The sequence below is a fragment of the Melanotaenia boesemani genome, chromosome 21 (genome assembly GCF_017639745.1).
Source record: "Melanotaenia boesemani isolate fMelBoe1 chromosome 21, fMelBoe1.pri, whole genome shotgun sequence".
Lineage (NCBI taxonomy): Eukaryota > Metazoa > Chordata > Actinopteri > Atheriniformes > Melanotaeniidae > Melanotaenia > Melanotaenia boesemani.
Genome location: NC_055702.1, coordinates 20,428,572 through 20,455,992, shown reverse-complemented (window position 1 = coordinate 20,455,992; position 27,421 = coordinate 20,428,572). Strand labels below are relative to the sequence as shown.

Here is a 27,421-nt window from a genome sequence, read left to right as displayed (position 1 = left end):
TGGATCTGCATCTTTCCATTTCTGCTCCAAACCCTTCAAACGAATATTAACTCCCATAATACACAATATTTTATTATTCTCAATTTTCCCCCCATTTTCTTTTTTAAGCAAGAAGACAACTGAGAATCAACACCAAAGTTGAAAACATGAGGTTCTACAAGGCTTCCTGCATTTATTACTAAGCAAACATAAAGACTCAAATTTCTTATAGACTACTTCTTATATTTAAGTACAAACATCAGGTATACAAATATGATTTTGACAAATGCAGCTTTCATGTTATTCCAAATATCAAAACAGTAAAGATTATTCCATTCACATCCCTTTTCCCCTGAAAGGCTCTAATAAACATCCCTCGATCTGTGCAGCATTTAGGAGCATACTTTGTTCCTGGGTCAAATAAAGAAACATAACATAAATGCAGTTCTGGTCCCCTGAGCTTGCAATGATAACTAGACTTAAGACTAATGAAGCAGCAATAGACAACTGTATCTGGGCAGTTTCATTTCCCTTCACAGAAGAATTTTTCTTAAGTGTAACATCAAAAATATCTTTGCCACTTCACACAGTGTAATTCTCATGGTATGACTGTCAGCAATAAGTTTTAGAGCAATACAACTTGACAAGTAGCCCTTTTTTTTTTGCATCTATTATCTATAAAAAATAAGTAACAACCAAAAGTTAAAAAAATAAAAATCTGGACAGTCATTGTCCTACTTTCATATAGTTATACAAATTAGAAATATAGTGGCAGTGCTTTTCCTGGGTTCAGGTGGAAAGAATCCCTGTTGGTTTCAGTGGTGAAAAGAAACAAGAAAAAAAGAAAATATCAGTACAGTGTGTGTCTGTCCTCCTTGAATTTGAAGATGGCTGTGGTCAGTGTTTGTGGCATCTCTTCTCCACAGCAGAGCTCAGCCTCTCACTGGCACTGCTGCAGGACTTCAGAGCATCACCGTTTCTGAGGGATGACAAAAGCACACAAACCAAGACTAAAATCCATGCTTTTCTTTTTTTATGTTTCACATGTTCAACACCAATTTTATTTTAATTTGAACAAACAATTCAGATCTAAATTCAAGTTACACACAAACACAAAAAAGTAAATATTTAGCTTTTTGTGTTTGTCTTGTGCAGATGGATGTTTGTCCTACCTGGACAGGAAGACGTAAAGCAGTGAAATGTGGTGACGAGGAAAGTATTCCTGTTGGACTGCGTGCTCCAAACACAACAGCTGACCCGGAATCAGTGAAACCTTCTTGACTTTTCCTTCCCCCTAAAATCCAACAAAAATAAAAAGTCTCTTACTCCAAAGCAAAAACCGAGCATCAAAATGGGGAAGAAAGGGGTTTTAACTGACTTTGAACATAACAAAGTTGTTGGTTTCAAACAGGCTGGTCTGAGTATTTCAGAAACTGCTGATCTACTGGGATTTTCACACACACAACCATCTCTAGGGTTACAAAGAACAACAGTAACTCAAATAATCCCTTGTTCCAACCAGGTTATGCAGAATCCCATCTCTGAACACAACACGTTGAAACTTGAAGCAGACGGTTACAGCAGCAGAAGACCTCGCGGGGGGGGGGGCACTCCTTTCATCTAAGAACCTGCTATAATTCACATATACTCACTAAAACTGGACAATAGAAAACTGGAAAAATGTTTCCTGGTCTGATGAGTCTCCATTTCAGCTGCTACATTCAGATGGTGGAAACAACATGAAAGCATGGATCCATCGGTCCTGTTTCAATAGTTCAAGCAGGTGACAGTTTGGGTCCCTTTAGTTCCAGCTGAGCATTGTTTAAACATCACAGCATCACATATCTGAGTATTGTTGCTGACCATGTCCATCCCTTTCTGACCACAGTGGCTGCTTCCAGCAGGATATAAAGTGTGAAAAAAGCAGCTGGTGATTGTAGATCTGATACAAATAAAACACCAGAGTTCTTTCTTACTGTTTAAACTTGCCTGCTCATCACATTAATCTCATAAAACAGGAGTGCTCTGTGCATCATGGCAGACAGACGAACCAGATTACAGCATACAAACCCTTCAACTGTGTAAAGAGGCTAGAGATATGTTTTAATATACAAAATTAATACGTTTATACTGCTTTAACCAGTTGGTTCTGTACCAGATTTGAAGGGTTTAGCAGTATTACTGTACCTTAAGGAGTCCCATCATGACCAGCAGTGCAGAGAGGAAGCAGTATGACTGAAGGGCTGAACCAGAAAGGAGCTTCTTTAACACTGCATCTGTGGAGCACAGCATTACCAGTTACATGGGGGAAAGACAAGAATACACGCCATCATTGGCAGCTTTGGTTGGCTAAAAGATGGGTGAGCCTCATTCTGGAGCTGTTCTTTAAAATGTTATGTCGAGTTGTCCTATATACTGCACAGTTAAATGACTGAGAAGTCAAAGTTTGTTTTACCAAATGCTTCTAGGACAGCCCTCTTTGTGTCTGGATCGTCGCTGTACAAAGAACCAATCTTCAAAAGGACATCAGCTGCCTTGTCCGGGTCAGATGCATCAACCTGTGGAGAACAGAGATAAGTTAAAGCAAAGTGTTACACTGATTGATGCAAAAGCACTTCATTTAGTGAAATTAATGAATAAATCAATCTCACCTGCTCTTCAGGGTTTATCTGCATCTCTTTGAGCTGGAGGAGTTTTTCTGCTGAAGGACAGCTGAGAAAAGTCGTGATCTCTGTCTGAGGGTGGAAACAAAGACACAAACAGAGCTACTAAGAAACCAGTAAAAACCATGAACGAACGAATTGTACTGTTTGTTAATAGTAAACCCTGTCATACAACTCTTTATGCAAATAGCAGCATTCCTACAGAAGGAACAGTTAATGCAACTGCTGTGGACTTCCTGGTTTTTATGTCCATCTGGGCTCAGCATGGTAGCGCTGCAGCCCTCAGCTAACCTAATTTGCTCAGACCAGCTCAGTGAAAATGCAACATAACTTTCTGGAAACAACAACCACCCCAGGCTGCTAAAGTTCTTGGTGCTGTTGGTTGAAATGCACCTTTAGTTATTCTGATTAGAGTCAAACATACAATATGCTAAAACAGCAGTTATTTGTTGTTTAAAAGTATTTCTTGTTACATGAGTTTGGGGGCGTCTTACATGGCTCTGAGGTTTTGCAGGACTGTCTTCTCTCCTTATTCCATTTTCCTTCACAATTTCACCGTACTCATTCTCTTCATTATATTCATCACTGGCATCATCATCATCATCATTTTCACTGTCGTCATCTCCATCCTCATCATCAGGTTCTCCTTCGTCATCACTATATGGAAGTTAGACAAACTCTATTTGAGTGTTTGTGCAATTAAAGCTCCGAAGAGCAGAACTCAGAAAAATAATAAGAGTTGTTACAGAGCTCTACTTTCCCCCTGACTTGAATAACAAAAGGTTCAAGGTAACTTTATTAATACGCACGGGTAGATTGTTTTCAACAATGACAGCGTTTGGCATTCCATAACAAAACACACAATGAACCGGACAGACGGGTATTTGATGAAGTGACAAGACAAAAATAAAAACAAAAGTGTTCAGAGTTCATTCACCACGTAGTAAAATCAAGATAGATAAAAATAAATAAATAAAAAACAATAGAAAACCTCAGGGAAATAAAAGAAATCTGGATTAAAAGGATGAGAACATAGAATTTAAAAGTCACAATGATAAATAGAGCTAGAGAAAAAAATAAAATAAATACTGCCTGCCATAGCTTTATACAGTAAAACCATTCCAACTGGAAAGATTTTAGGAATTATTTAAAATCAGAAAGACATTACCTGAGTGATCCCAGCATGTCTGCTTTGTCCATGTTCTCCATAACCTCTCTCAGAGCTTCACAGCCCTCCTCGCCCAGACAATTACCTGTTAGTCACACAAATCTCAACAGTTGCTCTCTTTGCCTTCTCTCTAAAAACTGTCCAACTTCATTTTCTGTTTTAAAAGTTTTAGGAGCATAGTAAACATGTATTCATCCTATATTAAATGTTCCCCAAAACATTTAAATTGCTTACAAATTAATTCCATAACTTGAATTTGAATGGCCGTGCTACATGTAGTTGCCACCTCTTTCCTAAGACAGAATGTAGTCAAATGTACCGTTCAGATCCAATTTTTCCATGTGAGGTTTGTCCGTGACAGCCTGAGCCACCACCAGTGCTGCTGCCTCTGTGATCTCGCCATATGAGAGGTTGAGCTCCTGAAGAAGGGGCACATAAGACAGCAATTAAAATGCTGCTTACACAGCAGAGACAGAAACAAGGACCTGAGCTTTTTGGATAAACTGACCTTGAGGATCGGAAGTCCTTCTCTTAGAACCGCAGCGAGGGCGATGGCTCCCTCCGACCGGACCAGGCAGTCACCGAAGTTGATCACCTGGACGTTCCTGAGGTGCCTCAGTGCCTGGAAAGATATCACAGTAAGCATTGGTTTGAACATGGATTATTTTTACTTCCAGGACATTTCTATAAGTTAAAAAGCCTCACCTTTGCCATGGCCAGTGTTCCCCTCTTGGTGAAGGTGTTGTCATTAAAGTTGAGTATTTGCAGCTCTGGGTTTTGTCGGACAGCAGAAGCTAACGCAATCACACCTGCATAGTTGATTCCATTCTGGGGCATATGAATCTCCTCCAAGCTGCCCATTAACTTGTATAGGAAAAAAAAAAGAATAGGAATAGAATATTAAAAGCTTTAGCTTCAAATGTCATATTTAATCTCAGCAGCCAAAACATACAAAGATATCAAACTGACAGTGACACAAAACTAAGAAAAGCTGTAAATTCTAACAATTACATGCTGATTACCTTTTAAATACAAACCATTTTTGCAAAGAATATTTCCTAAATGAGAGAACACTCTTATCACCTCTTACAAATCACTATACCCCAGGTAGCATAAGAGTGAAATAAGAGTCATGTCTTATAATGAAAGTACCATAATTCACTTCATTACCACATTTTACTTGGTTAAAGCATCTTGGTCTTTTCTGTTTCTGTAACCTGTATAACTCTGTGTAAGAAGACTAATCCATCAGCTGACGCAAGTTTAAGAAAAAATAAAAACTTCTAAAAAATAAAGTCACTCTTTGTGGTTCACTTTTTTTTTCCAACAACAATTTGCCAAAGAGGAAGGGGTGACAATGAAAACTAGCGCGGAGATCACAGTAACAGCATCACAGATTAAATGAAATGGGAAGATAAGCAGTGTGCAGAGGTGCTGTCCATCATGATTCTTCTCTGGGCTTAACTTTGAATGATTATGAGGTAGAAACTAGTTAAATCATCTGAAAACTGTAATCTTTCATGACCATTTCACATCAAGAGTGACCGAAATGCATTAGAGAGTTTTTTGTTCATGCAGCAAAAAGCTCAAAAATCAAGTTTTAAACTAAGCCACTTCTATGTCTCAGAAAGGATCACTTGTGATTTAAAAGTAAAGAACAACATGTAATCTCATTACTACATCTTAGTTAGTGAAGAGACCAGGCAGTCAGGGGTGGAGAAGAGCTTAGGAGTGAGAGCTCGCTAAGCAATTTAGCTGTGTGGGTATAAAGGGTGGGGCCTGCAACTCAAACCGGTTTTGTAAAAAGCTATTAGAAGCTTAAAAAAACTCAACAACTGGCACAAGTCAGATATGATCAAGAAAAAGAGGACAACATCAAAGAGAAAGAGAGAGAAGAAGAAAAACAAAACAACATGAACCCATTTGGCTCTGCTTCACAGATACATCTCTGCCTGAGCTATGGATCAAAGTTGTTTTCCATTTGACGTGTGTGTTTTCTACCTGAAAGGCTTTAGCCAGGGCACCAGCTCCTTCGTTCTCCAGGCGGTTTCTCCCTGCGACAAACACTCTCAATCTTAGTGGAGCTCTGAGGGCTGCTGACTGTCTGTGACACTCCATCAGAGCTTCAGCCAGGATCTGTTTGCACCAGACAATGTATTTATTTATTTATCTGTTTTACTCTGGTTTATTGAACTATTTAAAAGAACAACACTGTGTATGAGCTCACTTTTCCTCCACCAATTCCCATGCCACAGTTGTTGAGCCTTAGCTCTCTCAAGGTGTGGCAGGAGGGGCTCTTCAACAGCTGATCAATGCCCTTGATGCCATCTGGCCCGAAGGCATTATCACTCAGGTCAAGCTCAGTAAGCCTGGTACCAGCGCTCATTAAAGCATTACCCAGGGACCTCTGATAAAGGCAGAAAACAAAAACTGCGTAAGCCAATATATCAAATGCATGCCATTATACATGGATACATTAAAGAAATAAAATGAAATTTAGAGGATTGTAAAGAAAATCAAAGCTATATCAAAATAGTCAATCACAAATTTAATCTTTTAATATATCTAAGAATACATGGATGGATTCTTCTCTTCGTAATGCTATTCTCACCAGGGCTGTGGGGATTTCAGAACGCAGCCTTCCGGTGAACATGTCACTCCAATAGCATCTCTGAAACACACAAAGCAGTAACAGCATTAAAAAAACAATCCATTAAAAGTCAGAGAAGCAGCTTCTGTAATAATAATAATAATAATAATAATAATAATAATAATAATAAGTGGTAGAAATTATCTGCAGTTATTAAATTTAGCACAAGTAATGGTTTAACAGTTTTTTAAGTCCTTTGAGTCATGGGTATGCAATATTAATGATTTTATCAATTGAAAAAAAGCAGTTAGAATCCATTTTTTCATTAATGGCTTTAATACACACATTACCCTAATAATTCTTATCGGCCAAACAAGTAAGCTGTATTTATCTAAAACACAATCTGGTTTAGATGGGACCAGTTTAAGGCCTCAAGTAACAGTTTGTGTGCTGAAATAGTAAAAATTTGTATGAAATGCTAATGCTTACAGATTAATTGAAGATATTAGCTACATATAAAAAGGAGCCATGTATCTGGGGGGCTTTTTGTGATAACATGCAAAACATCTGGAATGAATATGCAATAAATCCATACTCATCCCCAGAACATCTGTACTGTTCCACTTTATAACGAGATATAAGCAAATAAATCTGTTTTGTGATTCTCATATCAGGAACCAGAAGCTGAGGAGTACCTGAAGCAGGTCTTTGCTCTCTAAAGCTTTAGCGATGGCTTGGGCTGCCTCCACTCCCAGAGTGTTTCCTTCCAGGCGCAGAGCTCTCAGACCCTGGTACTGCTCTATCTCACGGACCAGCTCCTCCACTGAGAACACATTTGAGGTTCTCGGGTCAGATGGAAAAATAGTAATCAGAGTGCGAGAAAGAAAAAATAAATAAATAAACGCTGCTAAATCCTTTCTGACCTGATTCTCCGCTGTCAAGCTTCAGACCCAGGCCTTTATAGCTTAACTCTCCATCTTCAACATGGGTTTTAGAGAGAGCATCAGCCAGCAGGGAAATGTCATCTGAGGCCATGTTGACTATGTAGAAAGAAGTCAAGACGAAGGAAGCAGGTATTATTTACAGGATTATAGTTGTGTCCAAGAATGGTAGAAATAAAGTCGACTGGCAGTTCAAATATTAGAATTTTTAGTTCTGAATATCATACAGTTGCAACAACTCAAACTATAAACAACTATGTTAGCGGTTTCGCTTTACCGGTGCTAACTAGATGTGGTGCGCAACGTAAAAAAAACAGCTGACACTGCTAAATAAAACTTGAAGTTAGACCGACTAATTAAAGCTATTTTTACGTTAATGGCACATTTTGATAACATTTAAATCAATCACACAAGTGTCGCTGAAAAAAATCGTTTTGTAATTGTGAACTTTACCTCAAGAAGTTGCTAACTAGCACACGCCGCTCCTTCCGTGCCGCGCGCCGGTTGCTAAATTGTGTGACAGATTCCGGTTAATCTTTTGTTAATCGTCTCTACTTCCGTCACAGTCCGTGAACAGGAGCTTTACTGCCATCTGCCGGGGTTTCCCAGAAGCCTGTTTCCTCTGCAAAACGGTTACTCGTTTTTCTTTTTGTTTTATTGAGTTAAACGGAGATTTGCTCGACTGAAATTTTAAAATAGCCAGGAGAACAGTGGTCAGTGGACAAAGAACATTCCCGCTAAACAGTAACGTAATTTTAGACACCACCAATAGTTGGTTGTTTTATGTTTTTAGGATAGTTTGGTGTCCTCGTTTAGCATGGCAACTCCATTTATCTTTAATCCTTTAAAAAGGTATTGGTCACTTATTAAACTCAGATTTGCCAGCCTCTTTAGTTTCTTTACTAGAAAGATGTGGCTAGAATATAAAAATCCAGAAAGTTCTTCAAGGGAAAACAACACACTTGAAAGTAGTCGCCATAAATTTAGTTCCTCTCAAGGAATAAATGGCTCGGATTCCAATGCATCAGCCCTGTCCAAAGAAGTTCTCAAAGACCCATCTTTGAAGATGGAGAAAGAGTTCATAGTCCTACATTGGAAGATGGAGGAGGATCTCACGGGCCCACCTGCTGATACCAATGATGCCCACCTGAGAGAAGAAAAGAGACCTGCACTTGAGGCATGGCTTAATATTGATATATTACAGTACATATACAAACCCTTTATGTTAGGCGCCCTAATTTATGGCTTTTCTTATTCTTATCTCAGTGTTAGTGTTATATACCAGAAGTTACATAAGTGCTCATTTTTAATTGAATGTATAAAACTGCTCTTGGACAGCAATGCATGATTTTTATACTGTTGTTACAGACAATGAATAAGCTAAAATGTTGCTGTATTTAATGCAACATAAGTCTTCAGATTAGATAATAAGAAATCAAACAAATGTTTTAACATTTTACTTGGTGTTTTGGAAAAGCAAGCAAATACATAATGCTACATAAGTATGTGAATATTTGCATTCAGTGGTGTGAAAATATTATGCAGCAATAATTGCAATTTAACATTTCCAGTAATGTTCATCAGTATGAGGAAGCTCTTACAAAGAGGTTATGCTTTGGCATGTTGGTGGGTTTCCTCATAAAAACACAATCTTTTAGCAACATTCATAACATGTCTATTATATTAAGGTACATACTTTGAATTGGCAGTTCCAAAACATCAACTCTAGTCTTTTTTAACTTTTAGTTATTTGATTTAATAAAAGGCCATACGGTGGGGAGGTGGTTAGCACTGTTATTTCAGGTTTCTGATTCGAATCTTGGTTGGGGTATTTTTGTGTTCAGTTTGCATGTCAACCTTTTCTGCTCTAGTTCTTTGGTGTTCTCCCAGAGTCTGAGAATTTGCACATTAGGTGGATTGAGGATTGTAAATTGGCCTAAGAGGTGAGTGTGAGCGTACATAGTTGTTTGTCTCTTTGTGTTGGTCCTGTGACATATGTGATCCTGAATAAGAAAAAATCGGCATACAAAATGAATCAGTGAACTGCTTGTGTGCTTGTGCCTTATGGTCATTGTTTTGATGCCTGACCTCTTCTCTCTTGGGACTAAGCTTACAATGCCATAGATGGTGGCAGAGACAGTGCTGCAGATGGTCTGCAGCATTCAAATATTTGTTTGGTAGGCTTCCTCATTAATTACTTGCTATGCAGGAGCCAAAAGGAACACTAGGTTAGCATGGTAATTGCTTTGCTCTTAGAGTGAATTTAATTGGATGTCATGCCACAAACAAGAGTTTTGTACTCTTCTGTTTCATGGGCCTGAACAAGTCTTTTTCCAAGTCTTTTATCAAGTCTGAAATTTTTGGAGGTTGTCTTTGTGCTTTGATACACTTCCACAAACCTATGCTGTGCAGTCCCTTGTTCCTTTAATAACACTGGATGTTTACTTATTCCTGAATACCATTCCATTGATGGAAAACACCTGACTCCAATTTGGTAATTAAATTAATCTGTAATCAAGTCATAGAGGTTTATATACTTTGGCTACTCATAGCAATGTTTAACTGAGTTTACTCTATTCAGTTAAACCAAATATTGGATAAAAATATAATGCGCCTTTTGGTAAATTTAATGTATACAACTCAAAAGTTGTTATAACTTAATATATGTTCCTATTTAATTAGTTATTTGTCCAAAATTAATATGGATATTATTACTGTAGATAGTATAGGACGGTATTAGTCCACAAAAGAAAGGCAAGTTATTTTCCTCCACACAACTGAAACAAAATGCTGAGGTGTTAGTGCTAGTGAATTTCTAAAGCACTGGCGGGGTTTTTGCTGCCATCTTGTGGTCGTACTTGTCTGGGAAACTTGTTGCAATCAGCTCTGGCTGAAACAGCTAGCAGATCGCTACTTTAGCCAGTCAGTAGTATCTGTAGCAGTAGCAGAGAAACTCGTGCTCCGTCCACTCACCAATGAAACGGACACTTAACTCACAAATATGCGCCTGGTTATTAACTGATATTTGGCTGGCTAGTTTTAGTCTTTATCGTCAACGCTTCGTGAAGCTATTCCTGATCCGAAAAGCGCAGTAACTTAACTCGGTGAGTTGCCGTGCTTCACTTGTAAATTTTGTCAACTAACTTACATGTTAGCTAGTAAAATCTGTATTCATTTGCAAAATAGCCGAATATTTCAGCTCAGTTAGTTAATTGAGGATAGCGAGTTTTAGTGACGCTGAAAAGAATGAATAAACCACAAAATCTACATCTGCTTTTATATTCCACAGGAAAAATAAGTTGAGTTGTTAGCATTTAGCCTAATTTAGCAAGTAGCGTTAGCTAGCTTACCATCGGCAGGTAAACTCAGGTAGCTTTTCTTACAGTAACGCGATTAGCAGCTTACTTTATGCAAGAAGTCTGTTTTGTATATGATTCTGTTGGCGAAAGGTTCACTTTGAGTTGACAGTATGAGCCTATCTATAGCGCACGCTAACATTAGCTAATGCTAATGATGTAGTTAGCTATCGTTGTTGGTATGTAGGCGAAGTTAAATACCCATATTTAAACATTTTCGTTATATTTGCGTCAGATAACACTATTTAATGACTTACGATATTATCTCTTGATTATTGCAACAACATAGCTGACAGGACATGAATTATAGCTCCATTATTTTGTTCTGCCGTTTGTTTAGACAAGTGTAAGATTGCTCATCTCGTTTTTTGTGGCAGGCCTCAACACTGACTGTCAGTAGTTCACAGTGTTTACAAACGGGATAACAGTTGCAAAATATAACCTTTTCAACCAGGATATTAAGTGTAAGAGTATTTAACTGTATACATGTTAATGACTTTATTATGCAACCAACTGAGTTTTTGGCTTTTGCCAGTCAACCCTGTCTCCATCTTTAGGCTATGGATCCTGAACGACAAAAACGAAGAGAGGAGATCCAGAAGGCAATGGGTTTTATCCAGTAAGAGAGCAAACTCTACAAGAATACCTTATCCAATGTATACACGAGTTGTGTGTATTTAAAAAAAAAAAACAAAAAAAAAAACTTATATGCTTATATATCTGTCCACCAGGTCATCATTGCCTTTCCCAGAACCAGAGAGTTATGAGGTTTGGATTGATTATTTTTATGGCACTTTTTAAAATCTTGCAGCATGCTTGTGCAAAATTTGCATTCATATTTCACTAAGACCATACTGAAAGTGAGTTCCTCTGTTGCTCTGTAACAAGTTTAAGTCGATACATACATACATACATACTTCATTGATCCCAAAGCTGTGAAATTAGGGGTTGCAGCAGGACACATTGGTGTAAAAGACTGATATCAAAATAATAAATAAAGCAGCAGAACAAACATACAAATCTATATATCAGATAACAAAATATACAAATATATGTACAACATATACAAATCAACAGAGCAAGAGGGAATAAGTAAGTAAGGCTATAGTTTGACGTATGACATAATTTAATATTGCCTCTATGTTCCATTGTTATTCTATCAGTGTATTCCAGACCACTTTACACTTAAAGCCTAGTATTTGTTTATTCCATCTTGTGTCCCTCTTTCCTATTTAATATTTCATCCTTTTTCCCCCTTTCATGTCCCTTTCAGGCGTTTTTGACCCAGTTGGTGTGCAACTTGCTGGACGAGGGTAATTCCTGTTTCCGAGATGGAGACTGGCGCCAAGCAACACAGCAGTATGGAGAAGGGATCAGCGTTGCCCGCTATGCGCAGGCAGAGGCCCTCGTCATACCCCAAGAACTGCTGGAGAGCCTCTACGTTAACAGGGCTGCTGCCTACTACCAGATGGTGAGGAAAAAGGGGCAGGGGGTTGCAGTACCTAAAGATATAGTTAATAGAGATGTTTCTGCAGGTAACTTGATGAATGGATGTTTGCCATCTTGTAGATCAATTACAAGTCAACTCATTTTAAAATGGCATTTGCCACTTCACTGTCCATAAGGCAGGCACCGTACCAATGCCTGGCCAGTGTGAAAGGCCTAAAAACACCAATTTTCACTTCAGAGATTTCATACACCACCTTTGGGGAACTGGGATGCGTGTTTTTAATGGATGCAAACATTGTTTTCCTTGCAAACAGTTATGTTTGATGTGGCTGTTTTGACTGTATTGACCACTTTCAGTTGAACATAAAAAGAATGCTGACACCAAATAATCTTTTACTGACGGTAATATTATCTGAGGTTCACCTGCCTTGGTTTCTTGTGGCTCTCTCACTGTCATCAGGTTTTTGGTGCTTTTTGACAGTATAATCTCTAGATAGTTTAAAACTTGATAAATATTTCACCCTGGTAGGTAAAAGTGAATGAATGCTTGAAGTTCTTGTATGTCTGAGGCTGTAGCTAAAATGAAGGGTCAGTTCTGATACAAATGGTTAGGAGTGCTGTTTGTAAACGCCTGGAAAACAAATCCCCTGCATAGCTTCTGTCTTGACTTCAGTTAAGAAATGTCTAAGCAACATTTAGTCCTGAATGTGTTTAATGGTTCTGCTTCCAGTCAGCAGCAACATAAACATAACACTAAGTGGATATGTTAATTTTAGCTGACTATGTTGGGCTCAGTCATTTGAGATCTCACATGAAGCCTCTGACAGTCAATGGAATACCACCCTGAGCATATTAACAGATGAAAAGCATCTATCTTAGCAGTCCTTGTGGCAGTAAGCAGCTCATACTGTCCCCCATCTGCGACAGGATTATGCAACATACCACGACTTCATTTCACACCAGAAGTGGAACTACACGAGTCACATTCAGTTGATTTTTTTTTTTTAAAAAAAACGAAAACACATTTTGGTTTTAATGGCTTATTAGCTCTTCTTTAACTCTAGCAAATCCTGCAGTTCATTTTCAGTTCTTGTCCTCCCTGATGTCCTTTGCCACAGAATATATTGCTATAGTTCCATGATACATGATTAGGAGATGATTTGTTTTTTAGAAAAAAAAAAAGGAGAAAGGAGAAACAAAAAAGGAACTCATCTGCTTTAAGGTGGTTGATCTGATGCCTGTTAAAACCAAGAGTAGAAACATAGTTTTAGTAAAGCTTCTGGGATGCCTCTGCAATTGTCCACAGTAGTGGTGTTCCGATCGATCGGACACCGATCATTATCGGCCGATATCCGTAAAAAAGTATGTGATCGGTGTTCGCCGATCAATGCCTTTTGTTGCCGATCACAAAATCTGACCACCTATATTTCCTACTCTGCAACCTGCAGAAGCGCTGCGTGCAGTGTCATAGCTCCCGCGTTCCTCCACAATGTGCATGCGCGCGGTTGCAAATCCAAAGCAAACATGTCTGCCGTGTGGAAGTTTTACACTGTGTGTGAGAGTGATGTAAAGTTTGCATCCTGCAACACGTGCAACGCAAAAGTACATCGCGGGGAAGTACGTCAAAATCCTTCAATACAACGAATCTAATACGGCATTTAAAGAACAAACACTTGACGGAGTACGCTGAATTTTCGAGGCTCACTGCACAGAATGAAAGGAAGACGCTGGTGCAGCCAGAGCGCAGCTAACGATTACCAACACTCGTCCGTATGAGCGTGACAGTCAAGCAAATAACTACAAAAATAATTAAGTTAATCGGCCTTGACGACCAACCGTTCTCAGTGGTGGAGGACGCCTCTTTTACTTGGCTTTTTTTTTGGCAATATTAAGAATTTGTTTTACTTTCTTATTTAGCCTGATGAGAGCCTTATGTGTTTTCAGTCTGTTAAAATATAGTACTACTGATTACTGAAAGATAGCGCATTGTACTATGTACATGTTATTGTCTAAATTAGGGGGATTTTATGGTTCCTTTTCCACATCAAATAGTCAGCAGTGCTTATAAGAAAATTACAGCCAATCCATGTGATTATCGGTGATCGGCAGTGATCGGCACTCGTGGGTAATCGGTATCGGAATCGGCAACAAAAAACCTGATCGGAGCATCCCTAGTCCACAGCATGTTTGGTAGAAACGGGTCAGTAAAAGGGAGAGGTTTCTATTGGTGCTGTGAACCACTGAGTGTAACCATGTTGTTTATGAAGTTAGTCGCTTTGTTGGAGTTTTCGCCCTGCTTTTATGCACTTAATGTCTGACAGCAGTTTGAGCCTTTAAGTAACAAATAGAAGCACTTATATTGTGTTAAGTGTTACTGCATCCTTATTCTGTTTTGTCTGGATGTTGGTTACAGTCTTCTTGCTCTGTTTGGGTCTGATTGTGAAGATATTGGTGCTTATCAATGATTTGATTGACTGAAGCAGTGGTCAAACTGGAAAGATTACCTCTAAATTCTGGTTAGGATGTGCAATCTATGCCTTTGGAAGAAAACATAATTTGCACAGTACAATTGATATGTTGACTTGTGACAATCAGTTGGTAGTCAGTTTCTTTCATGGCCTTGTTGTTAAGAAAAGTGCTGCTTGTTTTTGAGAAATTATGATTACACATAAGATGAGATTATATTGAACATGTAACGTTAGCCGTTTAGCTTCTGTCTTCACTGCTGCTTCCCTTCTCCTGCACTCATGTTATGCTGAAAAGCTAGTCGAAGTGCATGTTTACAAACTCAATGCCATTGGTTGTGGAAAGAAAATATATATATATATATATATATATAATAGATAGATATAGTTTTGCAGTGACCATCTGGATGATCCAGAGGAGGATTGGGACAATATCATGTGGTCAAATGAGACCAAAATAGAACTCTTTGGTATAAACTCCACTTGCCGTGTTTGGAGAGGGAAGAGTGCTGAGTTGCATCCCAAGAACACCATGCCCACTGTGAAGCATGGGGGTGGAAACATGCTTTGGGGCTGCTTTTCTGCAACGGGCACAGGACCACTGGTCTGTATTGGGGACAGGATGAATGGGGCAAGTGGGCTAGCTGGTCTCCAGACCTCAACCCAATAGAAAATCTGTGGAGGGAGTTGAAAGTCCGTGTTGCCCAGCAACAGCCCCAAAACATCACAGGTGTAGAGAAGATCTGCATGGAAGAGTGGCTAAAATACCAGCTACAGTGTGTGCAAACCTGAGGCCTATACTACGAAGCGTGAAAAACATATCCCGGATTTCTCTCTGGTACCTGGGTTGACTTACCCAGACATTCAGGATCTGGATAAGTTGTACTACGAAGCTGGTTATCAACTCAGTAACTCAACCCAGGGTTTTCCTATTAAGATTAGTGCGCGTTCACATAAAAGGGGTGGTGTTTGGAGGTTCTGACCAACCTGCAAACATGGACAAACCCTGCAGAGCAGTGTGTTTTACCATGGAGGAGCAGACTATTATTCTTCAAAAGTACGAAGAATTTAAAAATGCAATTCAGGCTAAAAGCAACACTGTTGCTGCAGCAAAAGCCAGGAAGGAATGCTGGCAGAAAATTGCTGACTCAGTTAATGCGTAAGTTTGTCAGATTATCCAATATTAATTAATGGGGCAATATAAACTGACAGCACTCAGATCACTGTATTACAGCACAAACATTTCTGGGAATGCTGTATTTACATCATATTTCCCAGTTCTTTAAAGGATTCGCTCCCATGTGAGCGCGTTATATGTTGGAATATCAATTCCTCCATGAATGCACAGATAGTCGTGCTTTCCATAAGTCATTGGTTCTGTACTTATGTCATGAGTGAAAAAGAATTATCACTATTATTAACCTCCATTTCAGAAGCAACCCCAGTGGAGCTAAAAAGACTTGGGAGCAAGTAAAGAACAAACATAAAAACATAATTCAGAGTGGTCAGTGACAAGGCTTTATCACTGGATCTGTTGTATGGATGAAAGGAGCACAATTCATCTGATATTCAGCTGACATGTATCTCAGTCCATTTGTTGAAAATCTGTACCCTTGGTACAGTATGTCATCAGGAGAGTCCAACGGGTTGGGTCTGTCCCTAAAGACTCTTTCTCTCCTAAGCGCTCCTCTCACTATCCGTGCACCAACGTCTACGGGATCTTCTAAAAAATGGGCAGGCCATTTTTAATGAGATCTGATTGGTCAGGAGGTGGCACTTTTATACTCACTGATCTCTTATCCAGAGCATAACCTTCTCTGGAGCAGGTTAGCCGTTCAGCGTCTGTTGCTGCGGTGATACAGCTTGATAAGAAGTGAACCATAGTCGTAGTCCAGAAAACCCAGAGTTAACCCTGAAGTTACCCCAATAAGAGAAAATCCAGCTTTGTAGTACAGACCTTTGGTCAAGAACTACAGGAAATGTTTGACCTCTGTCATTGCCAACCAGGGTTACATTACAAAGTATTGAGTTTAACTTTGGCGATTGGCCATATATTTATTTTCTGCATCATTTTACCAATTATTTAAAAATCATACAAGGTGATTTCCTGGATTTTTTTTTTTTTTTTCATATTATCTCTCACAGTTGAAGTGTACCTATGATGAAAATTACACACCTCATCTTTTAAAGTGGGATAACTTGCACAATCAGTGGCTGCCAAATACTTTTTTCCCCACTACATATAAAATATAAAATTATGCATTTCACAATTATAAAATAAGACTGGACTCCAATAGCTTAAAGGCTTTAAACCTTTTTTTTTTTTACAGTCGATCTTTTGACTTGAAATCATGGGACAGATACTTGTGTTCATGAGGGCTGCATTCTACTTAGATGTTTTACGTGTAATAAGCATGTGCAGATGCACAACTTAAATTAAGCTCATGTAAATTCACCAGAACTACTCTGAAGTATTTGTTATATATTACAAGTAATATTAAGCAATATAACATCAGATGTTTTTCTAATATTGTACAGCCCTACCATTGTCCATTTGTCATAAAACTATTCCATGAGAAAAAACACTTAAAGTCCAGACTTTCTTTTATTGTAACTGAAGTTCCTTGTTTGTTTTTTGTTTTCCTCCTCGTCTCTCAGAGGGAGTATGAGCGTGGCGTTCAGGACTGCGACAGCGCACTTTGTGTGTCAGAGGGCAGCCGCAGGGCTTTGTTCCGCAAAGCTGTCTGTCTGAGGGAGTTGGGACGACTCAGAGAAGCTTACGAATGTGGGACTAAATGTCTACTCACAGCACCACATGTATGAGTAATTGATCATCATTTTGACTTGATGGACTGCATTGAGTGTATCGTTGTCATTAATTTGAAAATGAATTATTCTTCTCTTAAGATGAAGCTTGTGCTTTTATAACTGCTTTTGCAGGACAGGCAAGTGAGTGACCTGGCCCAGGATCTAGCTAACAAACTGGGCTTGAAGGTGCGCAAAGCCTATGTCAGCCCACAGACAGAGTCCACTTCCACCGAAGGGGAGAGTCATGGGGAAACTTCCCCACCCACTGGAGAAGTAGGTGCTGCTGTCTCATGAAAAAGCTTGCAATACAACATGGTGTGAACCAGAGCTAATGTTGTTTTATCTTTTAGATGTCTTCCAACGGACTGGAGTCTCTGGGTGACATCGGACCAGGTATCATAAACTTAGTTCTTGAATTCATCTGCTCCCACTCACACTCCTTCATTTTCCCTAATAATCTTGTTCTCCCACGTCAGGTGACCTGTCCAGTGCGCAATGCATCCCTGCTCCCCTGGCCACACCCATCCCAGTCAGCGATGACCCAGCAACCACTGTGGTAACCTCATGCTCTGAGCTGTCGGAGAGCCCTAGCCAGGCTCTATCTCCCATGCAGTTCTCCGTTCCTGTGTCGGAGCACATGGAGGAATGCAACAGCAGCATTATGAAGAATGAGCTGGACAGCATTTTGGAGTGTATCCCCAAGAAAGTCAGTGAGGTGATTGAAGGACACTGATGAGAATAAATCATCTGCTCAGCCCATCTAACGGGCTGACATTTTCATCAGGAAAGGTTGTTTTTATTTCTTTAAATTTCCGTGCTCTTCCTTACAGAGCCCAGTTCAGGGTGCTATCCCCACAAACCTTCCAAACACGGCTGTCGGTCTCCGGCCTCCATACTCACCCAGCCTTCCAGCCCCATCAACCCAACTTTCCCAAGCATTCTTCAGCTCTTCCATCAGTGAAATGCCTCCTCTGGAGCCGTACTCATCAATGCATGACCAGGGCTCCACCCAGGCGCAGGACGCACTGGGAAGTTTTTCTACAGGAGGCTCGGATGGAGAAGGGAAGGGAGTCACCGCTGGCGGGCTTGACTCATTGTTGGAGTACACTCTGCCTGGTAAGCTCAGATTTATGCATTTTTTTAATCCAATAGAATAGATGGATGCAGTAGGTTATCTAAATAACTGAAGTTTGTTCTAATTTAAAACTATTTGATATTTTACATCAAAAACCAAAGATTTCCAAATATTCAATTAGAAGATGTCAATTCACGGTTTAATTCCCTTTTTAAATGCAGATTTGTATACTTTCAAATGACTTGGTGCAGTATGTTTGTGTTCAGTATGTGCAGACACTAGTCACACATAGAAGGCAAATTGAGGGTCACACACACACACACACACACACACACACACACACACACACACAACCCCAGAGTGAAGCATTTTGGGTAATAAGTCCATGAAGACAAGTTTGTGTGCAGTCCGATTGTTGAATGTTAATCAGTTGAAAGCAAGTTTGAACCAGAGTGTGGCTGACGTCAGTACAGTTTGTCACAAATGCAATGAAATCCAACTACACACACACACAAAATATCATTGAGATTCAAGATGTCATATTTTATATGTTTTATTTCTCCAAGTGATGCAAGTTTGGGACCAATTTGTTTTAACAGTGAGTGCTGCAACAGGTGGATGTGTTTCCAAAACTGTTAGAAAGAAACAGAGCAAAGAGAATAATCAGAGTATATAAAGTATAATCTTATTCCTTATTCTATGGCATGTCATTTTGACCCACTGCAGTGTCCAAGCAGAGCAGCCAGAGCACAGCTCTTAGGGAGTTGGTGTAATCTCAGATGTGCATCAGCAGCAGACAGTGAGTCAGCAACATTACAACATGGTGTCTGACATCAGTGTCCTTGTGTTTGTTGTCTTCAGGGGGACGCGCGTGTCACAGCTTCATCCCTGGAATGCGTAACCACAGTAATGCACATGCAGTGAGTATAACACATACTTTTAAAGTATAAGATACTTCCCAGTATTTCCTCCGACCATTATATCAGCCCCCCCAAGAAGGTCAAGTTAATTTTATCTCTATAATGTGGTGCCGAACAAAGTTGTTCACAACTTTAAATTACTCATTTTCACAAACAGCAAAATTAAAATAAAAATGCACATTGTTCACTGTTTGTAAAAGGACAACTGTACATCACAATAATTTACAGAATTCCAGTCAAATCTCTCTCTCTCTCCTTCTGTGTTTGATTATTTATTTCATAAATATACATATGTAATCGGGCATAAATATCTAAAGAAAGACACACTTTGAAATGGGATGGAGGGATGTTAGTTTTCTGTTTAATTTTTACTTTTTCAGTCGGTTACATCACCAGGTGTCTCTGACCTGGGACTGTGACTCACTGCTGCAGCCTCTCTTTGATGGAGGCAGATTTCTTCCTCTCCCTCTGCATCCCTCCTTTCTTTCTGCATCCATCCCGGGTACAGGGGGCTTTAGAGGAGCAGGAGACCTCAGTTTTCTCCACAACATCTTGTTAGATGTGTTCAGCCAGGCCGTAAGATAATAATGATGTGTATTTGGCGCATTTTCCTAATTCAAAAGAAAAAAACAAACCATTATTTCATGAATATATAAAAACCTGTCATGGGATAGACGCTCCAGAATCCATATCGGATCATAAGAGCGGACAGAATCCCTGTCTTCATACGATGCTGTAATCAGCTGACAGGTCTGTGCCATGTGTAAGGCTGTTTGGCAATTGCGGTTGTCGTGTAAAGCAGAGGTCCCCAACCCTGGTCCTCAAGGCCCACTATCCTGCAGGTCTTAGATGTCTCCCTGCTGCAACACACCTGATTCAAATTAAACGGCTCTCTGACAGGCTCTGCACAAGTCTGCAACTGAGCCATTCATTTGAATCAGGTGTGTTGCAGCAGGGAGACATCTAAGACCTGCAGGATAGTGGGCCTTGAGGACCAGGGTTGGGGACCTCTGGTGTAAAGAATGAGTGGTAAGTGTCTGGAATGTTTGTACTGTGTGTTTCTAAATGTTTTGTTAAAGAACAAAAACTAAAACAAGACTGAGTTTTGACAGCAAAAAACAACAGCTACTGGATAAAACTTTCACATGCAAAAAACAATGTAATACGCCATGCTCACAACATGAAAGGGCTGTGAACACTACATGCGGTTTGGATTATAATGCTTTTTTTTACAGACTGTGAAGACCCAGGAAGGTAAGGAAACAGCATTGAATGGGACACATTGAATGTGTGATATGCAAGTGTAATTCCTCTAGTTTTGTATGAAACAAATCTTATATGGTTGCTATTCTACAGACATTAAAACATTGATTTTAATGCCTGCAAGGGCCAGTGCTCCTGTCAAGGGTCAAGTAGTCATTCTTCTTTATTTGTCCTCTCTTCTTCTTCAGAATGGACCAGCAGGAACAAACCTCTCTCTGCTGTCCAGAAATCCTCTGGCAGCTACACATGAGTTTCGGCAGGCTTGTCATGCCTGTTATAGCCGAATAGGTTGGTAAAGCTGCTCCTTAGTTTTTTGGAAAAAGCAAGGGGGGTGGTTATTTCTCTTTTCAATTGATCATTGATCTTTTTCTTTCTCCTTTTTCTCATAGGTCCACGAGTCATGGACTACAAGTATCAGCCAGAAGCAGCCCACCGCTGCAAGAGAGATGTGCTGCTGTGTCGTCTTAAAAACACAGATGACCCCACCTGGAAGAGGATTCGTCCCAGGCCTGCAAGGAATAACTTCCTGGGGGCCTTTGTACTCTGCAAAGGTGTGTTGACAATTTTAACAATAATGATATATGTTTTAGGTTGAAAACCCAAAGTAGAAACTGAAATGGTCAGATGCTGTCAAGTATTTTCTTGATGTTCTATTTGGGATCCTACAGAGGTACAGGAGCGTCAGGAGTGCCAGTATGGGGAGAACTGTACGTTTGCTTACTGCCAGGAGGAGATTGATGTGTGGACGCAGGAGAGAAAGGGTGCGCTGAGCCGAGAGTTGCTGTTTGATCCACTGGGCAGCACAGAGAGACGGGCGCTCAGCGTCACCAGACTGCTGCAGCTCCACATGGGCATGTTTATGTTCCTCTGTGAGGTGAGACCACAGTCTTCTCCTATTTTATTTGTTTAGACTTTTCATTTTGAAATTGCAACAATGCTTGGACACATCTGCATTTTCTTTATCCGTAGGAATGCTTTGACAGTAAACCTCGCATCATCAGCAAGCGAAGCAAAGAAAATTTAGCTGTTTGCTCAAACCTTACAGCCCGACACCCGTTTGATGATAACAAGTAAGTGACACAAGGTTTTTAGTCTTCGAAAAGAAGAATTATATATTATTTTACCATAAAAAGCTGCCCAGTAAAAAAATTAAGTTATCATGTACTCCCAACTCTCACCTCCAGGTGCCTGGTCCACGTGGTGAGGTCTGCCAATGTGCGTTACAGTAAGATACGACCCCTGCACCCTCTCTGCCAGTTTGATGTTTGTCGCCACGAGGTTCGCTACGGCTGCCAGCGTGAGGACAGCTGCTCATTCGCACACTCTGTCATAGAGCTCAAATGCTGGGTTCTGCAGCAGGACACTGGTAGGTAGGACACAAACATGGATAGATATTACAAAGACATGGCCTAAAATATTCCGGCATCGTACTGAATTTCCAGCATGCAGTTGTTTTCTTTTTCCAGCAAGAAACAAAAATAATAATAAAAAAAATTTATAATGTACTGACCATAATGGTAGGGAAACACAGCCGCTGAGCATGGTGAAAGAAATGGACAAAGATGGCAGCCTTAGGCTAGGTACACACACAAGGATTTTTTTAATTTGATGAGATTTTATTTTATCTGTTTGAGACCTCACACGTGAAGATAAAAATCAGGCATTTAACAGTGTAGATTATACTGTGTGTGTGGTCCAATAATCTCAATATAGAGCAACACACACATCACGATGCTGTCCCGCAACCGATCTACAATCTAGTCCTCTGAGCCAGAAATCTCGCGTGATCAAACGTGATCTAACAAAAACGAAGATGAAGAAACATCGCAACAACTGGAAAAACGAAGAACCATGGCAACAACCCAGTATGGTATATACAAGACCAGGGAATGATGGTGGTCCTGCGACTATTTTTAAAAGAAAAATCCAGAACTGAAAAAAATAACAGACTGGAGACAGACTTTATATCCATCCTTGCTCCCCAGTCAGCTCGCTCTCTGATTGGCTGTGTCCCATTCCACGCCACACTTCACACAGTCACAACTCAGGAGTCCTCGGCTTTCCCCACACGCGAAGACTTTTGGTTGTAAATATTGAACATGTTCAATACTTCCAATGTTTGGGCACAACCCTTTTCGGAGCCGACTGTCGGGATAAATTCAGTCTTAACACACCTCAGACGAGGTGATAATTTTATAGGAAAATCTCGTAAGACGTAAGGTAATCGGGCGTTTGCCGTCCGTGGTCGGAAAGGAGCAAAATCTGGACAAAAACAGCCTGATAATGTTTATGTGTACCTAGCCTTACGTTGCTGTAACTGGCTTCTCATTTTACATATATACAAAGGTAGATTACACTTCTATTTTGGGAGCTTTAACCACATTAGACCAGGTCCTTCTGAAATACTACAAGACTTTGGATGTTCAAATCTGGACTGAATTATTCTGCGGAGCATGTAGATTTATTAACACTGTTTCTGACTTGTGAAAAATATGTCATGTTGATGAAAAATATAGGCTCATTTTATATGTTTAGTTTGTTGTTATTTTAAATGTATGGTTTTTGTTTTGGTCATCTAGGCCGCATAAGACCTGGTCCTGTTCAATATGATTGTATACAGATTGAGTACAATAGTGACCTACTGACATTGTAGAAATATTTTAAATAGCGTAGTGTTGCTAAAACTTTAATCTGTCAAGCGCCATTATAGCAGATAAATTGCTCTGAAATAGAAGGCTGTACTTTAATGTTTTAGGTTGTAGTAGAGCATTTTGAGGAAAAAATGTAAATCCAGCCTCTTTAAACATGTTGAGATTCAACATAGCCTCCCTGCTATAAACCAAGTAAAAAGAATAAAAAAAAAAGGTGTATTTCCAATATGCTGTTTGATATGTCCTACAGGCATCACCCATGAGGAGATGGTGCAGGAATCCAAGAGACACTGGCAAAGGCTGGAGCAGAATTCACAGAAGCAGCAGAAGGTGAGACTTTGATCTGGGTTTCAGGGCCTGGCTGTATTTTGTGGATGGCTTTATTGTGCAAACTTATGGGACTAACGTTCTGACACTTTGTCTTCATCAGTCATGGTTCAGTTGTGCTTCCAATAATAATAATGTCTCATGTCTCCATCTCTTTAAGCCTATCCATATTCCCCATCCGAGCAGCAGCGTACCTGCTGGAGGGCTTGGAGGAATTGGAGGTATGGTCAGCGGAGCAGGTGGAGATGGCATAGGAGCAGGTGGTGTGACTCCTGTGGGGGGTTTTGGAGTTGGAGGAGGAAGGGGCCGCCCCCTAAACTTAAAAATGAAGTTCGTCTGTGGTCAGTGCTGGAGAGAAGGTCAGGTTAACGAGCCTGATAAGAACCTTAAGTACTGCACAGCCAAAGCTCGGCATAGGTAAGGCCCATCTGATGCTAATCCCACTTGTCCCACACATTTCACCTTTTTTTTTTTTTTTTTTTTTTTTTTTTTTTTTTTTTTTTTTTTTTTTTTGGCTCGTTGTCCATATTACCTGTTTTAATTCTTGTGTACTTCAGCTGGACAAAGGAGCGCAGGGTCTTGCTGGTGAAATCGTTTGAGAAGAAGAAGTGGGTTGTTGTTCGGCCTCTTCCTTTCTCCCGCTCCTATCCACAGCAATATGATGTAAGTCCTTTCACCCCCTTTCATCCATGTGATCATACAAGTGTTGAACTCAGAAATATTAACATTTTACATGGTCATTATGAAAAGGGATTAGGTCTGTAATTAGAAGAACAGAAAAATATTGTGCAGAAGCCATTTGTCTTCTGTAACCCTTTCTATATCGCTGTCTCAACCAGATGTGTGTCCACGTGATGAAGCAGAAGAAGTGCCACTATATTGGAAACTGCTCCTTTGCTCACAGTCTTGAGGAGAGGGACGTCTGGACGTACATGAAGAACAACAACTGTAAGCCCCAGTTTTCCAGTATGGGCTTTTAAATATAAAGTAATGATGCTTGATGGTCCTTGATAGATTTATAGTAGATTGAATCATCATAGTTGTAGTTAACATGTTAAGGAACAGGTTTTAGTTCATTGTAAAATAAGCAAAAAAAGATTTTATTTACACTCCTGAACAAAATCTTAAGACTTTGGGGGGAAAAAAGAAAGAGAATAGTATTCTCATTTTGTGCTGGTGGATCACAACCAGGCTGCAAGTACAGGTTCAAGATGCAACAAGAAGAAACAGGGTAGACGGACACAATCTAAAGAGTAAATGATTTATTGAAAACTCCATTTAAACTCTATCAGCTGATCAAATGTTTAAGACAAAAAAATGCCCAAAACAATACTGAAAGTGTCAATAAAGGACTCAGTATTGAGTAGCTCCACTATTCTTGTTTATGACTCCAATGGATGGGTGGTGGGAATGTTGCTCCATGTGGTGAAGATGGCTTCTCGAAGGGCATCCACTGTCTGGAACTGATGTCCGCACTTGTAGATATTCTCAGTGGGATTCAGCTTGTTCAGCTGTGCGCGTTCCTGTGATGGACATGAAGTTCTCGGTGTAACCCCGGAGCAGGAAAAATATTCTGGCTGTTGTGAGCTGGTTGACATGTTTTCAGACGCGCACTCTGCTGGCGGAAGTGTGCGCACCTGTGTGTGCACGCACAGGTGTATGTGTGTGGCAGCAGAACTCCACCGTGGACACATAGAGTATGCTGTCATGTAAATCGAAGAAATAACATCAAACTGTTTAGTCTTCTCATCAAAAGTCGAAATAATAACCTGTTCTAGAGGAAATGAACCTGAAGTTACTTCTGTTGGTGCTGCATAGAAACCGAAATAAAAATAAATTGGCTCCGTGGTTCCCAAACTTTTTCTGTAAGGCTCCCTTTTCATTGACAGCAATAATTCCAATTCTTGCATATCCAATTCTTCTTTTTTTATGGTAGTTAAATTCTCTGTTGTTGGTCCGTCATTTGCCCGTTGGCACTTTAACAAATTGGTCCATGTTTTGCTAGCAGTGTAATTGTCGCTGTCTTCGGGGTTTCTGAAGTTTTCCTCTTGTGTTTTTTTTCCCCTTCACTCCTCTCCAGTGAGAGACATGCAACAGATGTATGAACTTTGGCTACAGCTGACCAATCAGAGCAGACGGCCAGATAACTCAGCTGTGACTCCTCCCCCAGATGATAAGCAGGTTACCATAACAGCAGATTACACGGAAGGCCTGGTAAGTCGTACATGGTAACATTTGAGGTCAAACTCATGCTGTCTGATGAACACTGGATTTTTTTCTTTGCTTTTTTTACTAGTGTTGCAGATTAGATCAGATCATTGCTGCCAAGGCAGCTGTGTTAGCTGTTTGTCTGATAGCTGATCATAAAAATCAAGGAAAAGTAGTTTTGGACTCTTCATATTATTTTATAATCATTTTATTATTACATAACTGCATCTCTGTTTACTCATGTTGCTGTGATTGTTGATTTGAGCGATCAAATGTTTTGATGCACATTTCAGGGAGGTCGGCATTTATCGGATGGCGATGACCTCTAAGTGTTGCTGTGTTACCTAAAGGCAGCTGATCGGCGCTGAGCTGCAGACAGTCGGGCCTGCAACACCAGCCACAACTGATCAGTCAGTCATCTTGCCAGTCTGATGACCTCTAACATCTAGTCAATGAGACAGCAGATGGACACAAAAGATGTTGACTCCCCCACCAACTTCACACATGTATGCACACAAACATTTACATGACACACAACAAATTACGGCCACAGTTATGTCAAAAAACAAAGTTTTGAAAGTGAAATCCAAGACTTTGGCTTTAGCTTTTTGTTTTCAGTCATGCTACAAGCAAGCAGATTTTGCCACAAACCTTCCACAGATATAACTCCAGGTATTTTTGCTCTGACTGAAACAATCCCTAATATCCGAGTATGTGTTTCCACCAGGGATCTTTCTGTCTCTTAGTATAAAAAAAAAAAAGTTCCCTGTTCTACTGAAGTGGGAGGGTGCGCTGGTCGTGGCCCATAAATTTACTTGGCAATAGCTGAAGATTCAAATAAAACTACGCACTCTTACACTTAAAAAAAGAAAAACATTCAGATTGCCAAAAATGCTGAGCTATCAGTGCTTTTCACAGCCATCAAAGCGGAAGAAACTAACTCATTGGCCAATGAGGTTCTTGGTGGACATGTCTCGCTAAGCTCTCAACCAAATCCTACTCTCCTTCCTTCACAGGAATATATTAAGAGAGTTTATATGACTTTACAGAGATTGATTTTGAGCATATTTTAGTTTTTCCAAGGGGAGTTGTACTTCCTTGTTATATTGTCTGCCATATTGGTAGAACATTGTGAATGTAACGCCTGCTCGGGCCTTCAAAACAAGGAAATTGGTCGTTTAACATGTTAGTGTTGTGGAATGTATGTAAGTATAATTACTGTACATGCCCAGAAACCTGCGTAACATTTCAGTTCCTCCCTCTTTGGTTATGTAATCATACCAGCCGTTTCCACATACTGAGCACAGACACAAATTCACACATTAATTTAAATATAGCAGCAAATGATGAATCCGCACATGCTTAGTTTCTTTCAGTTTGTAGAAAGGGGGCTAAAGGAATGATTGATTTGTGATTAAAATTGCTCATTGCCCATTGCTTGGAGCAGTTGCCAAAGCAGTCAAGATATTAATGATAAGAGACTTGAACGTGTACCTGCATGCATCTGACAGAGACGTAAAGTTGGTGTGGGAGAGCTGCAGATAAGTGACTGCAGAAA

The 27,421-nt window shown here is 39.9% G+C and overlaps 2 protein-coding genes across 4 annotated transcripts; one reads left to right on the top strand and one right to left on the bottom strand.

The window, feature by feature from the left end:
• Positions 1-94: 94 nt before the first annotated feature.
• Positions 95-7,884, bottom strand: rangap1b (Ran GTPase activating protein 1b). Its single transcript, XM_041973914.1, has 16 exons — positions 7,795-7,884; positions 7,324-7,440; positions 7,096-7,223; positions 6,422-6,481; positions 6,038-6,217; positions 5,812-5,946; positions 4,516-4,674; positions 4,319-4,432; positions 4,130-4,229; positions 3,811-3,895; positions 3,137-3,299; positions 2,631-2,714; positions 2,435-2,537; positions 2,167-2,255; positions 1,152-1,273; positions 95-958 (listed from the first exon to the last, which is right to left on the bottom strand). Exons 2-16 carry the CDS (start codon positions 7,433-7,435, stop codon positions 877-879), a joined length of 1,716 nt encoding a protein of 571 aa, XP_041829848.1. The 5' UTR covers positions 7,436-7,440; positions 7,795-7,884; the 3' UTR covers positions 95-876.
• A 94-nt stretch (positions 7,885-7,978) lies between these two features.
• On the top strand, positions 7,979-26,403 carry zc3h7bb (zinc finger CCCH-type containing 7Bb). 3 transcript variants are annotated; one of them, XM_041973886.1, is made up of 21 exons: positions 7,979-8,518; positions 11,255-11,316; positions 11,429-11,465; positions 11,971-12,168; positions 17,270-17,428; positions 17,552-17,692; positions 17,770-17,812; positions 17,896-18,134; positions 18,250-18,535; positions 19,356-19,414; positions 20,866-20,965; positions 21,067-21,228; positions 21,346-21,551; positions 21,647-21,747; positions 21,862-22,043; positions 23,579-23,658; positions 23,816-24,072; positions 24,213-24,318; positions 24,495-24,603; positions 25,736-25,869; positions 26,157-26,403. In XM_041973886.1, the coding sequence occupies exons 1-21, from the start codon at positions 8,159-8,161 to the stop codon at positions 26,190-26,192; spliced, it is 3,057 nt and encodes a 1,018-aa protein (XP_041829820.1). In that variant the 5' UTR covers positions 7,979-8,158; the 3' UTR covers positions 26,193-26,403. The 3 variants fall into 3 exon arrangements, with proteins under 3 accessions (XP_041829820.1, XP_041829822.1, XP_041829821.1); XM_041973888.1 differs by lacking the exon at positions 7,979-8,518 and adding an exon at positions 9,987-10,095; XM_041973887.1 differs by lacking the exon at positions 7,979-8,518 and adding an exon at positions 10,210-10,445.
• Positions 26,404-27,421: the final 1,018 nt, after the last annotated feature.

Excerpts from the sequence above, each read along its gene's own strand:
- rangap1b (XM_041973914.1), bottom strand. The coding sequence starts at position 7,435 with ATGGCCTCAGATGACATTTCCCTGCTGGCTGATGCTCTCTCTAAAACC. Across the intron at positions 4,230-4,318 it reads AAGGACTTCCGATCCTCAAG|GAGCTCAACCTCTCATATGG; the intron begins GTCAGTTTATCC and ends CCCCTTCTTCAG. Across the intron at positions 1,274-2,166 it reads TCATGATGGGACTCCTTAAG|GGGGAAGGAAAAGTCAAGAA; the intron begins GTACAGTAATAC and ends GTTGGATTTTAG.
- zc3h7bb (XM_041973886.1), top strand. The coding sequence starts at position 8,159 with ATGGCAACTCCATTTATCTTTAATCCTTTAAAAAGGTATTGGTCACTT. Across the intron at positions 21,229-21,345 it reads GGCCTTTGTACTCTGCAAAG|AGGTACAGGAGCGTCAGGAG; the intron begins GTGTGTTGACAA and ends GGGATCCTACAG. Across the intron at positions 24,073-24,212 it reads ACAGCCAAAGCTCGGCATAG|CTGGACAAAGGAGCGCAGGG; the intron begins GTAAGGCCCATC and ends TGTGTACTTCAG.